Source organism: Anolis sagrei, chromosome 1 (assembly GCF_037176765.1).
Source record: "Anolis sagrei isolate rAnoSag1 chromosome 1, rAnoSag1.mat, whole genome shotgun sequence".
Classification (NCBI taxonomy): domain Eukaryota; kingdom Metazoa; phylum Chordata; class Lepidosauria; order Squamata; family Dactyloidae; genus Anolis; species Anolis sagrei.
Window position 1 is genome coordinate 219,415,144 of NC_090021.1, and position 12,676 is coordinate 219,427,819.

At 42.1% G+C, this 12,676-nt stretch overlaps 1 protein-coding gene across 1 annotated transcript; it reads right to left on the reverse strand.

The window, feature by feature from the left end:
• Positions 1–1,499: 1,499 nt before the first annotated feature.
• On the reverse strand, positions 1,500–9,371 carry UMPS (uridine monophosphate synthetase). Its single transcript, XM_060775007.2, has 6 exons — positions 9,236–9,371; positions 7,209–7,362; positions 5,779–6,447; positions 4,850–5,025; positions 3,641–3,755; positions 1,500–2,298 (listed from the first exon to the last, which is right to left on the reverse strand). The coding sequence occupies exons 1-6, from the start codon at positions 9,368–9,370 to the stop codon at positions 2,117–2,119; spliced, it is 1,431 nt and encodes a 476-aa protein (XP_060630990.2). The 5' UTR covers position 9,371; the 3' UTR covers positions 1,500–2,116.
• Positions 9,372–12,676: the final 3,305 nt, after the last annotated feature.

Consider the following 12,676-nt stretch of genomic DNA (forward strand, 5'->3'; position numbering starts at 1 on the left):
TTTCTGCTGGTCATGGGAGTTCTGTGTGCTCTTTGGTGGAGTTCAGAATGCTCCTTGATTGTAGGTGAACTATAAATCCCAGCAACTACAATGCCCAAATGACAAAATCAATTCCCCCCAACCCCACCAGTATTTAAATTTGGGTGTATCGGGTATTTGTGCCAAATGTGGTCCAGTTAATGAAAATACATCCTGAATATCAGATATTTACATGACGATACATAACAGTAGCCAAATTACAATTATGAAGTAGCAATGAAAATAATTGTATGGTTGGGGGTCACCACAACATGAGGGGTATTAAGGGGTCGAGGCATTAGGAAGGTTGAGAACCACTAGCCTAGATGATGGATAAAAAACTCTTGAAATGGCAAGAAGTTTATAGGACATGATCTCATAGCAGACTCCCAGTCACCAAACCATGGGGAGAGAGCATTATATCTGTACTGTGCCATAGTACTGACCATGATAAAGCAACAGAAAGACAAAAGCACAACTAGGTCATCCTTCCAGACAGGCTAGTTGTTTTGTTCCCAATAAATATGAAGAAAAACCATACAGGAAATAATTGTGAAGGTCCACAGTGCCCTCTGGTGGATAACGCCTCATATAACAGTTGTGTTAGGTTCAAGTATTTTAAGTAAAAGGATCTGTGGAATAAACTGTTTTCCCAATAGCATTTTGAGATTTAAAATGGATCTGTGTGCCATTCAATTTAGAACAGATCAATTTAGAACTGTCCATAATTCAATTCATATTTGAATTGACTATACCATGTTTGTCCTTTTACCCGACTACATGGAATTTGAAGCTATAATAGCTCTTAAATGCCGAATTACTGATAGACAGCTTCAGTGGATTTTGTCCTTGGTACCACTAACATATTCTTTCTTTTTCCTTTTTGCAAAGTTTGTTTGTTTTTTTTTTAATCCAGTCATGCTAAGCATAGTATTGTCTCTCGCCAACTCAGGCTACTACTTTGGTCCTTTGACACCAATCCCTTGGATAGTGAGTACACCTTCACAAAATGCTCAGAGTACCTTAGCTTACAGCTAGAGAACTACGCTGAAGAAAAGCCAATTAAAAACAAAACTTGCATTAAAATATTTTTTAGGATGGCAGCACGATAGACACTACGGAGGCTGGGATATCAATGGCAGCTAAATCAGAACTGGAGCCGTGGCTCCGCCTCCTCCTGCTGTGTGCCCCTCTGCCTCCAAGTGCCTCCCCATGACTCCTCTCCACCCGTGCTGCTGGAGAAAGAGGAGGAGGAGCCCCTTTTTAGACCTGAAGGAGGCAAAGCAGCTACCCCGTGAATGGTTGTTCAACTCCCAAAGGGGACGCAACCCACAGGCTGAGAACTGCTGCCCTATAGGGTCGTGAGGAAAGGTTGATGGTGGGTAGAACAGGTTTTTAGGAGGCGACCTGGGTGACTTGTGATGCTGTTTTTAAGGAACAGCACCAGAATGGAGAAGCAGAGTTTTAAACACATATATTAGTTGATTTTTCCAAATTTTATTTTGTAAAAAAGTGCCACATGTTTTACTTTGAGACAATTGCAATCAAAGTATTCAGGTTTCCCAAGTGAGGCATGAGGTAGCGGGCTACATAGCAAGATGGAATGTTTTGTCTCTACATACACAAAGGCATCCATTAAACTGTGGCCAAATGCACTGTTTCCCTAGCTAAGGCACACAGTTCCTACACAAACATGTTTCTGATATTATCTGAAGCATCTTGAGTCTGAACAGAGAAACTCAGCAGAGGGCTCAGCTGTGCGACATTTAGTCCTTACATTCCAACCCAGACAAGAAGAACTACACACACCGTGTGAGAACATGTCACCTACTCTCACACCCTTAATGTCTGAGGCTCCCTCAGAGCAAAGAGAAGAAGAAAAAAATCCATTTGGAGTGTTTTCATTTCCTTTTAGAAATGTAGGATCAGCCAAACAAGAAAAGTAGATGTTTCAATCCATTGCCACTAAGTGTCACCACTGAAGCTTGCATATTAGCACATTTTAACACACACATTCACCAGGTAAACAATGAAGAATTACCTTGGCAATCATGTGAGATTTTAGGATTGCCTTACTTAAGGGAATGCAGCACTTGGCTTACATTTGTGCACCAACACAAATCCTCTGCAAATAGCTTTCCCATGCCAGCTTCCTATATGCCTCTGCTTCCTCTGAACGATTGCATGCGGACAAGATGCCACGCCCCACAATGATGATATCTGAACGTCTTTTACCAATAACTTCTTGAGGACTCAGATACTTTTGCCCAAGGTCATCACCTGCAAGGTAAAATACAACATTGTTGACTGTTAGCAGTTTCCTTAAGGAAGTATGAAAATGCTGGGTGCAATGGTCTCTTATCACTGAAGTGCTAAGGACACATGCATATACGTTTCAAAAGAATGTATCCGTGCTGAGTAAACACCTGACAAATGAAGTGCATTGTAGATAAGTTCAAAGTGACAAATATGAAAGAAAGAAAGAAAGAAAGAAAGAAAGAAAGAAAGAAAGAAAAAACTCCACTTAATTAACTTCACATATTTTAAGAGATGCCCCGAACGAGTAGTGCTTTTAGAGTTGTGGTGGATAGCTGGATAGAAATCAAGTCAGGGGGTGGAGCAGCAGAAAGGCATCAGGATCTATTAAGGGATTGAAAACAGAACAACCAATCTTCCACAAATGAACGGTGTAGCTGTGTTCAGAATAATGGTCAGAATGCTCTATTGTGGTCTACATTCAGTAACCCTATACATACTTAGCTACATGGCTAAGTATGAACCCTACAAGTGAATTATAAAATAATTAACAGGAAAGGGTAAGAACATCCCAATGTGCGCAGGGCTGGTTAGACTGCATTACCACCATTCCCACTCTCCTTGGAAGGCCACACTGAACTTACAAAAAACAAATCAGATTTTTGTGAACAAATGCCCTCTAGTGGACAATGGAGATGTGCTCACCATGTTGTGGGAGCCTTGTTGGACCATTTGTGGGTTAGGAACAGTCTAAAAAAAATCAGAATAGGAAGTCAATGGATATACATTAATTCCTGTTCATTTTGCATTTCAAACACTCTTTGGTGTAAATTGGCCCAGATTTTTGAAAAACTTGTTTTCAAAAATTCTACAAAATTTGTGGAAAATGTTTAGGGTCCCCAAACGTGCTGGAAAAGCCCTCCAGAGAGCAATTTTTGACACCCCCCCCCCCCCCCGGAAGGCCCTGGGTGGTACGTGGAGATCACAGGCTACAATTTGCTTATCCCAATTCTTTAAAGTCTCAGAGTCGTTGAGATGCTCTTGGTGGGGAGAGGAATGTCAGACTAGATCAGGAGTGGGAGCAATTTGAGATTTTAAAAGTTGGACAGGAGCCTTATCCCAAAAAGCTAAGGAGGAGGAATGCTGGACTTTGTAGTACAATCTTGTTTGGAAGGGCATATGATTTGCCCTCCTGAGCTAGATGAAACTTAGAAGGGCGCTTATGGAATAAAGAACATCCAAAGAGCTCCTACTTCTCAGTTAAGATCTCAATATTAATTGTTCTGGATTGTACTGCAATGCAATGTGCTATCAAACAAAATGTTCTATGAGAGTTCTGAACGGGTCACTTCCTGAGGATACTCACTTCCTGTCTGCATCTGAACACCTGGAGTCAAGTGAAGAAATTCTGGTTTTTCCGCTATCCTGGAGCCAGAAATAAATCCCAAGACAAAATCGGCATGCTCTTCAGCCATTTTAACCTAAATGAAAATGAATACATATGTAAGAATTAGATTTTCCAGAACGAAAATGCTTTACATCTCCATCAGAAGAAAAATACTAGAGAGTGATCTTATTATACAACCAGAGACTGCCTTGGCCACATCTGCATGCCTTCATACATGGGCCAATATCTCTCCTATAAATTAATGGATGTGTCATCCATAGTACACCTATTCCTTGCTTCCTTTATTTACCTCAGACCCTTCAATTACCCTATTTGCACTACTCAGCTCCCTTCCCAGTTGAGTGAACTTCTTCAAGACATGAGAGTCGTCTTAAATATCTGAAGGGATGTCACATAGGAAAAAAAATTTTTTTCTTCTCCAGAGACCAGAACATGAATTGATGGATTTAAATGATAAAAGATATTCCACCTAAGCATTTTTTAAATTGGGTTGTTGTAGGTTTTTTGGGGCTATATGGCCATGTCTAGAGGCATTCTCTCCTGACGTTTCGCCTGCATCTATGGCAAGCATCCTCAGAGGTAGTGAGGTCTGTTGGAACTAGGGAAAAGGGTTTATATATCTGTGGAATGACCAGGGTGAGACAAAGGACTCTTGTCTGTTGGAGCTAGGTGTGAATGTTTCAACTGACCACCTTGATTAGCATTTTAAAAAATGTCTTTATTATAGGGATTGTTCAACAGTGAAATAGACTGCACTGGGGTAATGGAGTCCTTCTTTGGAAGTGTTTAAACCAAAGTTGGAAAGCCATTTCTCAGGAGTGTTTTTGTTATACATTTTTGTATGACAGGAGGTTGGCTTAGTTGTTCATTGTGGTCTCCTCCAACTTTATGATTCCATAAGTGAGCCTGAAAAAATTGCATCAGTTAGTTCTTGCTGCTTCCTCTCAAACGTAGTTGTCCTCTTACTACTGCTGTACCTCCACTCTAGGTTCCCTTACAACAGTCAGTAAGACCATCAATCAGCATTAGGATTGCTAGCTATAGTTCACCAAATATCCTTTCATGAGAAAAGAAGTATGGAACAGCTGTTTCTTCCTTTGTCACTATGAGGAAGGCAAGATGCTCCCAATATTTTCCAGCTTCATGCACATTACTGATCCCACTTACCACAGCTTTAGTATAGTCTCCAGTTGCCAAGGACCCCTCTGAGCTCATCTCTCCGATCAAGAGACACCCCCGTTGTAAAGGATTCCCCACTTCTTTCAATCCCTTCACAACTCCAGGGCCAGGAACTGCGTGGGCATTGACTATATCTGACCAGGATGCTATTTTGAAAATGCCACCTGGAAGACAGAATGGGCAAGTTACCTACTAAAGAGTTTTTCCACTCCAATATTAGCCTCAAAAACCTTTCCATGCCTTGATTCGTATGGTGAAAATATTGCCTTGAATGCAATATATCTCACACTTAACAAGGGCATAACAATAAGCATCCCTATCGGTTCTTTTAAACTTTGGGTTAAAAAGCACATTTCATATATGTATTTCATGTATAATATATGTTTAACATATACAGATGCAAGTTTATGTTTCTAATGTTATGCATTTTATATATTATTTTCTCTAACTTAAGCATTGCTCTATGAACGTTTTGAATTACATCATAACATTTGGAGATAATTTTCTTTCAATCTGTATATTGGTTCAGAAGCACAAATAGGTTGATCTTTCTTAAAATGCAAACCAAATTATTGTTTTCTTGTCTCTAACAAATGGAATATCAAGATTTGTGCTTCATTAACACAGTAAATATTAATGTAAAACGACAAGCTGTGCTCATCATGACATGAGCAAAAATTCAGCTCAAGAGAAACACTGAAGACTTGGCCCAAATCTAACTGTTAATGCAAATTAGGACAGGCCTTTAATTCAATGAGAACCTTGTAACTAAACATTGATTCATTAGCTGGATTCAGGCCTTGAGCCAGTCCCATACACTTCTATATTTGACAATCAGAGATTTGACAAACACTTGAATGGAAAAGGGACCAAGTTATAGACAGGTTAGGATTTGGTAACTGAGAAGTGAAATTCACCTTCATATTGATGCTTCACAGTGTTTCCAATGTCTGCAAACTTGCGGTCTTCAAATATCAAGAATTCATGCTGGTCTGCAAGTTTTCGCAACTCATTTACTACTTCTTGAGAAAAATCACCCAGAATATCAATATGTGTTTTCAAGATACAGATGGAGGGGCCCAGATTATCAGCCAGCTGGAGCAATTCTTTGGACGTGGTCACATCAGCAGAGAGGCATAAGTTAGACTGCTTTTTCTCCATGATCCTGAAAAGTTGGGCAGCCAGGGGATGAATGCCTGGTAGCTCTGCCCGAGCAGCAAAACTCATTTCCTTGCATATCCTTTTGGTAGGAGCCAAGCCGTTTTGCTTGGACGGTTCAACAATATTCTCCCGAATGAATGTTTCAACCCTTGTCACCATCTCAGGAGTGACTTTCTGCTGCTGCTCAAGGATCTTGAGAATTTGAGACAAGGCACACACCGAGTGCAGCCGAATCCCATGCTTTTGCAACACAGCTTTCCCCCCTTGCTCTCTATCCAAGAGCACTACAGCATCCGTCACTTTCAGCCCTTCTTTCCGAAGGACCTCCGCTGTCTCCAAGACACTCGAACCACTTGTAACAACATCTTCAATGATCAGACAAGTTTCTCCAGGGTTTATTGTGCCCTCAACAAGACGCTTTGTACCTTTAAAGCAATAAAATGAGCATTTTTCATTCAAAGTTCCAAACAAGATACTGTTATCACAATTAAAAACAAATGATGCATACACCATTTGTTATCAAATAACCTCAGGCTGAAATGAATTTATGTCTTTAGGTCATGCATGCATTGCTGGTTTTCCAAATTTACTAAAAGCCATTAATATTCAATGTTTTAATATATTAATTGGAAAACCAGGCTTATTATAAACACCTTTCCAAATCTGATCATTAATAGTTTAAACTGTCTGGTTGATCCAACGGACACTATTTCTTTCTTGACAATGCTCTAATAATGAACTGTTGTGGCCTTGCAAATTATGTGGTAAGCAGCCTTGAGCAAATAAACCCAGCACAGTGCTCCAGTTAAAGGTAAAGGTTTCCCCTGACATTAAGTCTAGTTAAGTCCGACTCTCAGAGGTGGTGCTCATCTCCATTTCTACGCCGAAGAGCTGGCATTGTCTGTAGACACCTCCAAGGTCATGTGGCCAGCATGACTGCATGGAGCATTGTTACTTTCCCGCCAAAATACCTATTCATTTACCCACATTTGCATGCTTTCAAACCGTTAGCTTGGCAGAAGCTGGGGCTAACAGCGAGAGCTCACCCGGCTCCCGGATTGGAACTTCTGACTTTTCAGTCAGCAAGTTCAGCAGCTCAGCAGTTTAACCCGCTGTGCTACCAGGGGCTCCCATTAATAGTTTACAGAATAATATTTACAATCTAGCAACATTTGTATTATTTTACCATGATCTTTAGCTTCTTTTCGCCGTATAAGCATTGGGATCTTTTTGGTGGAGCAGATGATCGTCGCCAATGGCAAAGCTGTGTATGGGACGCCACACACCGAATCATACTGGAGCTTCGCTTCCTCTGCAGTTTGAAAAAGGAGGTCTGCTACCTGAAAGACATCAGAGGCTTTTCATTCTTCACCTTGGCTTGCCAACTGATCTTCTTGCCCCTCAGGACATGTCTGCCTTCCTTCCCCTCACCAGATCTCACACAGAACTATTGTATGGCTCCAGCAAACCACATATAAAACATGAGCCCTATTGGGTGACCTTTGATAGATCTGAATTCACATAGAGGTGCCCCCTTGTCATGGCTCGAAGCACAGGTTCCCATCATCCTGATCTAACCGGAAATGGGTCTGTATTGAAATACTGCTATCTTGTAATCTTCCTTCTGTATGTTTTACTTGTCTCTTGACATTTAAGTCCATTTTATTTTGTTTATTTATCGTGTCAGGAGCAACCAGACAGTTGTATTGCATTACATTTAAGTCCATGACACTGCCAATACCTCAATTTAAAAAACAAGATGGTGCTCTCTTTTCTATTTTTTCCAGGCCTGCTGTTTATATTTACTGTATTTCAATTCTGAGATGCACCTCTCCCCCCATCTCCCTATATAATTTTTTCCAAGATGAGGTGCATCTTTGAATCACAGATGTGTCTCGCGTGAGGTTTTGTAATTGTTCCTGGTGGTACTGAAATTCCAAGGGCTGAAATCCAAAAAACTATGCAGGCTGGTGGTTTGAATCCAGGTAGCGGGATGAGCTCCTGCTGCTAGCCCCAGCTTCTGCCAACCTATTATTATCATTGTTATTATTATTATTATTAAACTTCTGGGTAGCTAAACCAAGAAATCCCAACTGGATGCCCCCCCCGTGAGGGTCTTTCACCAGGACCGAACCAAGAATGGGCAACTTGGAAGTCCCTGAATAGACTCAGAAGCGGAGTGGGCAAAAGACAAATGGCACTACTTAAAAGCTTGTCCACTGTGCCCAGCCTCATGTACAGAGGAGGAAGTGTTGGAGGCTACAGACAATGCCGTTGCTGTTGCCCGTTTTTGGTCAAAAGAGATTTAGCCACCTGCACGCCTTCTATCTTTATCAGTTTTATATAAATTTATGCAATGCTTTTGATATGAAATAAATAATTATTAAACTTTATTTATACCCCGCCATCCTCTCTCCTCAAGGACTCGGGGTGGGTAACATAAGGCCAGGTCCAACGAATACAGTAAACAAATAAAATACAGGCAGCAAATAATAATTAAAATTGAAATAAAAGAAATTAAAAATAAAGAAATAACCTAGCAGTTTGAAAATATGCAAATGTGAGTAGATCAATAGATACCACTCCAGTAGAAAGGTAAGGATGCTCCATGTAGCATGCCGGCCACATGACTTTGGAGGTGTCTATGGACAACGCCGGCTTAGAAATGGAGATGAGCACCACACCCCAAAGTTGGACATGACAGGACTTAATGTCAGGGGAAACCTTTACCATTACTATGTAACGCCACCTGGCGCTGAGGCGCTCTCATTACACCACGCTCTTCTCGAACCTAACAACAGCCCCGCCCCTTTATTTTATAGGCTCTGGAGATGATAGACGTGTGAAATGCCCTATACCCCGCCCCTCCTCCAAAAAAGCGCGCCAAACGCTTGAGCCTGCCCTCTATCAATCTCCGCCCCCCCTCCACCTATCCAGAGCCGCGGATGCTTCCAAGGCCCGCCCCTCGCTCTATTTCTTTGATCCTATTGGCTCACATACACCAGGAGTGACAGCCTTCATTTTTTTCGAGGATTCTTTACGAAAGCCCAACACTCACACACTCAGGCCGCTGTCAATCTCATTACTCTGCACCTATCAGGAGCCGCCGCTGCCGCTTCAAACTCCCGCCCCTCGCTGTTTCGCGGTCGCGATTGGCTATTTTTAAGCCCCCCCCCTACGCCTGCCCCCTCCCGCTGCGTGTCGCACGCGCACCTTGTTCATCAAGCTGGGCTCCGAGACGATGACGCGCAGGTCGACGTAGACGGGAGAGACGAGTCCGCTCTTGAGCAGGAACTCCCCAAAGCGCAGCGCCCTCGCGGCGTGCAAGGCTGAAGCCAAGGCTTCCATCGCGTGCCTTGGGCTTGCTTCCGAGTCGCGCGACAGTGACGCGTGGTTGCCAGGATAGGAAATGGGAAGAAGCGTGAGGGGAAGGAGACTGCGCATGCTCATGGTACAGCCAATCGATTACGCGCTCTAGGATTGCGTCACTCGTGTGTTTTGGACTTCGTGACGGTTGGGAAGTCTAGGAGCGGAAGTTTAAAGGCACGTGGAGGTCTCTAGGTGGGCTTTACACGGGAAACTCCATCATGGGCACCACTTTGACCTATTGAGCAGGTACGGGCAAGCTTGGGCCCTGTAGGTGTTTTGGACTTCAACTCCCACAATTCCTAACAGCCTCAGGCCCCTTCCAAAGGAAGGGGCCTGAGGCTGTTAGGAATTGTGGGAGTTGAAGTCCAAAACACCTACAGGGCCCAAGCTTGCCCATGCCTGGTGTATATGCACGCAGAGTGCAAACTGTGGAAAGCTTTTATGCCCTAATTCTATTCCCTTTAGGCCTCTAAGTTGCAAGGCAGAAAACAACCATCCTTAGATTCCCTGCTGTCACTCTCAGACTAGAGGGGACGTGGTTTTAAAAAGTGAATTTTCAGAGATGTTCCCAATGCCCATATGTCATGATTTACTGCCATATTGGCCTATTTCTGCAGTAGGCCTATGTTTACAGAAAATGCTGATTGTTTGCAAAATCAGTGCTCCAAAGAAAAAGTTACTATTCAGGAATAATAGTATATCTGGACAAATCCAGCTAGCTGTTGGCTAGTTAGAACCCCCAAGTTTCCCAGTCACTCTGGAGCCATGTTTTCAACAGACTAACAGATAAGAGACAGTCATGGTCAGAGAACAATGGACTATTGTTATGTTATACTTGTGCCGTTGTTAGGATCCCACGTGTGCTATAATCTCAATCAAAATCATAAACAACAAATGAACCACTGTATAGTTAGCTTAGACCAGGGGTCCTCAAACTTTTTAAACAGAGGGCCATGTCATAGTCCCTCAAACTGTTGGAGGGCCAAATTATAATTTGGGGAAAAAATAATGAATGAATTCCTATGCACATATCTCATTTGTAGTGCAAAATACATTTTAAAACAATACAATAATTAAAATGAAGAACATTTTGACAAATATAAACTTATTAGTATTTCAGTGGGAACTGTGGCCTGCTTTTTGCTGATGAGATAGGATTGTTGTTGTTGTGTGCTTTCAAGTCATTTCATACTTAGGTTGACTCTGAGTTGAGGGCTGGGTAAATATCCTTGGAGGGCCGTATCCGGCCCCTGGGCCTTAGTTTGAGGACTCCTGGCCTTAGTTTGAGGACCCCTGGCTTAGACCAATGAAATTATTTGTCTTTGGGAACCAATGAAAATGTATATTCCATTTACTATAAAAGCTCTGCAGCCCCATTGGGGGTTGCGACAAACCCTTTGATTGCATCCCCATATGGTTGTTTGTTTGTCGTTATTGCTATGGCCATGCAATAAATAGCTTTTTGCAGTTTAAAGATTCGACTTTCGTGGTGTCCATCCTTGCCCTGGAAAGCAGGCTTCTGCCTTTTTTGGGAAATATTTTGGTTTCCTTGCTCCTACAAGACCAAGACGCTTGTGGCCATAGGAGAGCTTACCAAAAATACTACGTGTTTCTTCTTTTTCTCTGAAGATGACATTCATCCTTTGGTTCTCTGGTGTCCATTAGTTTGTATTTCATTTTCACTTCCTCTGATAACACTTGTTGTGATCTACTTAGTATTATTTAGCTCTTAAGGAGTATAATGTAATTAGAAGGAGAGACATGCTCGACCAGTTGGCAAGTCAGGAGAAAAGTCAGAAGTCAACTGTATTAACGATTTAGAACTTTGGATCATACTGGATTGCTGTAAGTCTTTTGGACTGTATGGCCATGTTCCAGAAGCATTCTCTCCTGATGTATTGTCAAAGGCTTTCTTGGCCGGAATCAATGTGTTGTTGTAAGTCTTTCAGGCTGAATGGCCATGTTCCTAAAGCATTCTCTCTCAGATGTGAGGTGACCTCAATATGATCCAAAGTATTGTAGAAGGCTTTCATGGCCGGAATCACTGGGTTGCTCTAAGTCTTTCAGGCTGAATGGCCATGTTCCTAAAGCATTCTCTCTCAGATGTGAGGTGACCTCACAACCTCTGAGGATGCTGCCATAGATGCAGGCGAAACGTCAGGAGAGAATGCTTCTAGAACATGGCCATATAGCCCGAAAAACCTACAACAACCCATTCTCTCCTGATGTTTTGCCTGCATCTATGGCAGGCATCCTTAGAGGTTGTGAGGTCACCTCACATCTGAGAGAGAATGCTTTAGGAACATGGCCATTCAGCCTGAAAGACTTACAGCAACCCAGTGATTCCGGCCATGAAAGCCTTCGACAATACTTTGGATCATATTGATGTGGGGGGATAATCCTTCAACCTGCATCCACACTGTAGAATTAATGTGGTTTGTCATTGCGTTAACTGCCATGGCTCAATGCTATGAATGAATGAATGGTTTATTGTACCAGCCATAGGTCATGACATCAAATAATATACAACTTTTTAAAAAACTACAGTATAAACTTTCTAATATAAACATTAAAACTTATTCTATAAATCAGCTCTTTCAAATTACAGTAGCAGTGACAAGGCATGATAACAATAACAAAATCTGATTTGTATTATCCCAAACTGTTTCCATTTCTAGCCTCCATTGTAGACGTTACAAATGTAGCTCTTTTTTGGGGGGGGGGGGGTTGCAACTGCAAATGTAGCAACCTTTAATGTTATATTTTTGGAATAATCCGCTAACAGGTCAAAGATAACTGCTGACCTTTGCCATGCTGCCCTTTCTTCCAGAAGGGCTCCTAGGACATTGTTTCTGGGGTTATTATACAATGTAACAGATAGTGTATTAAATCTTCTCTTTCCCCCTGACCCACAAATACAAAGTTTTGAGCATGCAGAATCCCTCTGTAACTCCCCTCTAGCCAGCCTTAATGCTATGGGATCCTAGAAGTTGCAGTTTTACAGGGGCATTAGCCTTCTCTGCCAAAGACTGTTGGGGCCTCACAAAATTCCCTAAACTACAAATCCCATGACCCCATACCATTGAGCCATGGCAGTTAAAAGTGGTGTCAGACGGCATTTTTTCTACAGTGTGGATACACCTTAGGTTTCATGGCTCAGGAGGAATTCCTTCCTTTCCCTGCCTGACATCGTAATTGCACCACATTGGTTCCACACTCCTGTTCTGCAATCTATTGTATTTAGCTTACTTGGTTTTATCTGAATAAAAATTGCTTTTGTATCTC